Source organism: Octopus bimaculoides, chromosome 22, assembly GCF_001194135.2.
Source record: "Octopus bimaculoides isolate UCB-OBI-ISO-001 chromosome 22, ASM119413v2, whole genome shotgun sequence".
Lineage (NCBI taxonomy): Eukaryota > Metazoa > Mollusca > Cephalopoda > Octopoda > Octopodidae > Octopus > Octopus bimaculoides.
The window spans coordinates 25,345,317-25,348,741 of NC_069002.1; the positions used below are offsets into that span (position 1 = coordinate 25,345,317).

The following is a 3,425-nucleotide window of genomic DNA, read 5'->3' on the forward strand; positions in this document are numbered from 1 at the left end:
GCTGATAGTAGAGCAATACCTCTGTAGTTACCACACATTGTTCTGGCTCCTTTTCCTTTATATAGAGGAAGAATAATTGCATCCTTCCAGACTGCACTAATAAGTTCATGAAGGGACTGTGTGATGTAATTACCACCAAATCGCAAGACATCAGCACAAATGCCATCCTTTCCAGGTGCCCTACCAAGATTCAATTTACTTATTGATGTCATTACTTCATCTATTGAAGGCGAGGAGTCTAAGGAGCCAATGATAGGTCTTTGTTGCATAGTATCAATCACTGTTTCATCCACAACTGACTCATGGTTTAGGAGTTCAGAGAAGTGTTTGATCCGGTGACCTGTGATTTCTGTTGATACATACATACATACATACATATTTCCTCTCGAGTACGTATATATCTTGTTACCGAATATATAAAAAGTAATACAGAGAGCCGTCACTTTTGAGCGAGTAAGGCTTGGTAACTTAGGTGTGTATATAGTTGCGAGCACACATGGACACTCTCTCGCCCCCTCCTTGACCTAGGAATACCTTGGATCTGAGAGCTGGAAGGTGAAAATGCTGCATCTGTACTCAGTTGGTATTCGTTACTGTTAAGTAGATTGGAGCAGCATGGAATGAAAGACCTTGCTCAAGGATACAATGCACTGCTCCGACCAGCAATTGAATCCATGACCTTATGATTGTAATCCCTTAACCACAAAGCCAATGTTTAAGATACGTGACTATTTGAATTAAGCACATAAAATGGCTGACTGCAAAATAAAGAAATCAAGTAAGTGAAAAAAAAAACAACGAAATGAAACTGAAAGAAACCCGACTCAGCTGTATGATATAATCCGAATGATTTACTGTAAATTTTTGTTGAAATCCAGAATGCAATCATGTGGTTTTGGGTTCAGTCCCACTGCGTGGCATCTTGGGCAAATGTTTTCTATAGCACTAAGCTGACTGCAGTACGTGCCTTGTGAGGGAATGTTGTAGATCGAAACTGCGTGGAATCCCGTTATCTGTCTATCTATCTATCTGTGTGTGTGTCTGTTTGTCTATCTGCCTGTATATCTGTTAGTTTTGTCTGTCTATGTCTCTCTCTCTCTCTCTCTCTCTCTCTCAGTGTGTGATATGTATTGAATATTTATATAGAAGATCAAAACTAAAATCACAGGTGTGTGTGTGTGTGTATTTATATACGACAGGCTTCTTTCGGGGATCTTTCTGATTTGGAGGAAAAATAAATAAAAAATGGTGTCCGCCAAATCAGAAAGATCCGAGAGACGAGTTAAGAGAAAATACGTGCAAGAGAGAAAAATAGATAGATAGATGAGAGAGAGAAATGATTAGGAAAAGAGAGATAATGAGGGAGGAAGTGGCGGATTAAAAGAAAATGTAAGAACGAAAGATAGAGAGAAGGGTATATTGATGGAGAGAGAAGGAAAGAAAGTATTAAGAGCTAGAGACACAAATAGAATAGTGAGAGACGGATTAAAAAAGAAAGTATAAGAACGATAGATAGATAGAAAGAGCGAAGGCGTGCGAGAGAGAGAGAGAGTAAAATGAAAGTGGAACTATTTCAATTGGGTTCAAAGAATAATCCGTCACCGGTGTTATGAAGTGTGATGTGTTATGGCGGGGGGAGCAGTAACAATGGCTGAGGATTTCCCAATCATAGAAAACACAATTCACGGATGGATTGTTGGGTATTATTGTGATCGCATCCTCCAAGAATGGTCCCAGAGCTTCGAACCGTGGTCAACGAACCATATTAAACTTGGAAGTATGTTTATTATCTTAAAATTTGTTTAAATTTGTGGTGTGTGTAGTGACAAGTCATACGTCGATCCACGGCAGAATCGTTAGCGATGTTTAGAGGTATTTCGCCCGTCGCTACGTTCTGAGTTCAAATTTCGCCGAGATCGACCTTGCCTTTCATCCTTTCGGGGTCGATAAAATAAGTACCATTTGAACACTGGGATCGATGTAATCGACTACCCTTGTGGCAACAATTTGAAATAACAGTGGTCTTATTTTTATCACTTGCTTTCATTGTACAACCGATCGCAGCTGTGCAATGGTTTGTTGTGGTGCTCTGATTTTCACTGTATTGAAAGTGATTTACACAGGATGTGCGCGGTTCTTTGTAATGCTATTTTCTGTGTGTGATATGCATTTGTGAGTCCTGGTGCTTTGGTTATTATTGTCATTTTAAACGCAGATTTCTGTCCATTATGACGGGGTAGGTATATGGGTGAATATAAATGTCCTCTATACACATATACAAACATCAGCATGTTCATACACGTGTATATAAATGCAATTGTACACACACTCTTATATATATATATATATTTGAAGAAAAGCAACAAAAATTCACCAGGCTATAGCAGTACGTACGTTTTGTACAAACTTCAGGTACTACTAAAGCAGCGCGGACCCGAACGCGCAGTCGCGCGTCCGCGCTAGCTAGTCATGAGTGGTCGATCCTAACCCTAACCCTAAACACGTATTCATTTGCACACGCGGGTTAGGGTTAGAGTTAGGGATAGGGTTAGGGTTAGGATCGACCACTCACGACTAGTGAGAACAACACATTAGATGTGCAATGAAAATGTACTCCTCAGCTGCATAATGGAGTTTCATTTTTACTTGATGCCAATTGTTTGAGGACAGTTTAGTTATTCTTTCGGAATAGTTATTCTTTAAGAAATTATAATAATATTTATTTATTTATTCATTTATGGGCTTCAGCCAAGTGGCTGTGGTCATGCTGGAGCACCACCGTGACTTTCCGTCTTTATGCTGTGCTCTTTTCACATTCCTTGAATGGCTCTTCTCATCCACCTGATATAGTCCAATCAAGAGTTTTGATGGCACATCTGGTGTATAAGACAATTTGACATCGCTGCCCTAAACTGTGTCTCATTTCGAGCCATTGGTTCGTCTGGTATCGTGGAGAGGAAAGCGTCAGGTTTTGTCTTGAAGACCTCTATATCCATGTCTTGCAGATCTCTCAAATGTCTTGGCAGCGCATTAAAGAACTGAGGTCCTCTGAAACCGAGGCTGTTGCAGTACCTTGTTCTTATGTGAGATGCAGTGGACGGTACCATGCAGTGGCGACCTGTGAGGGCATTCGTGTAGTACTTGATGCCAAAGTTTGGCACCAGTCCTTCCAGTATTTTCCATATGTATATTATTACATATCTCTCCCGCCTGCGCTCCAGGGAGTAGAGACCTAGTGCCTTCAGTCGCTCCCTGTAGTTCATCTGTTGGACTGTGGCGATCTTTTTTGTATAGTGACGCTGAATTGCCTCGAGTTCTGCTGTCCGCTTGACACTGTGTGGAGACCACAACTGAGAGCAATAGTCTAGGTGGCTCAGAACAAATGTCTTCCATAGAATCAACATGACTTTTTGATCCCATGTTCG

The 3,425-nt window shown here is 40.8% G+C and overlaps 1 protein-coding gene across 4 annotated transcripts in view; it reads left to right on the plus strand.

Moving 5' to 3' along the window:
• The first annotated feature begins 1,591 nt into the window (after nucleotides 1-1,591).
• Nucleotides 1,592-3,425, plus strand: part of LOC106873135 (uncharacterized) — a 42,366-nt gene continuing 40,532 nt past the window's right edge. For 2 of the 4 annotated variants that reach the window (XM_014920361.2, XM_052975746.1), the window contains exon 1: nucleotides 1,595-1,777. In XM_014920361.2, the coding sequence (XP_014775847.2) occupies nucleotides 1,627-1,777 (151 nt within the window). In that variant the 5' untranslated portion in view covers nucleotides 1,595-1,626. Of the gene's footprint in view, nucleotides 1,778-3,425 lie in introns of all 4 variants that reach the window. The other 2 variants (XR_008266537.1, XM_052975748.1) reach the window with 2 other exon arrangements.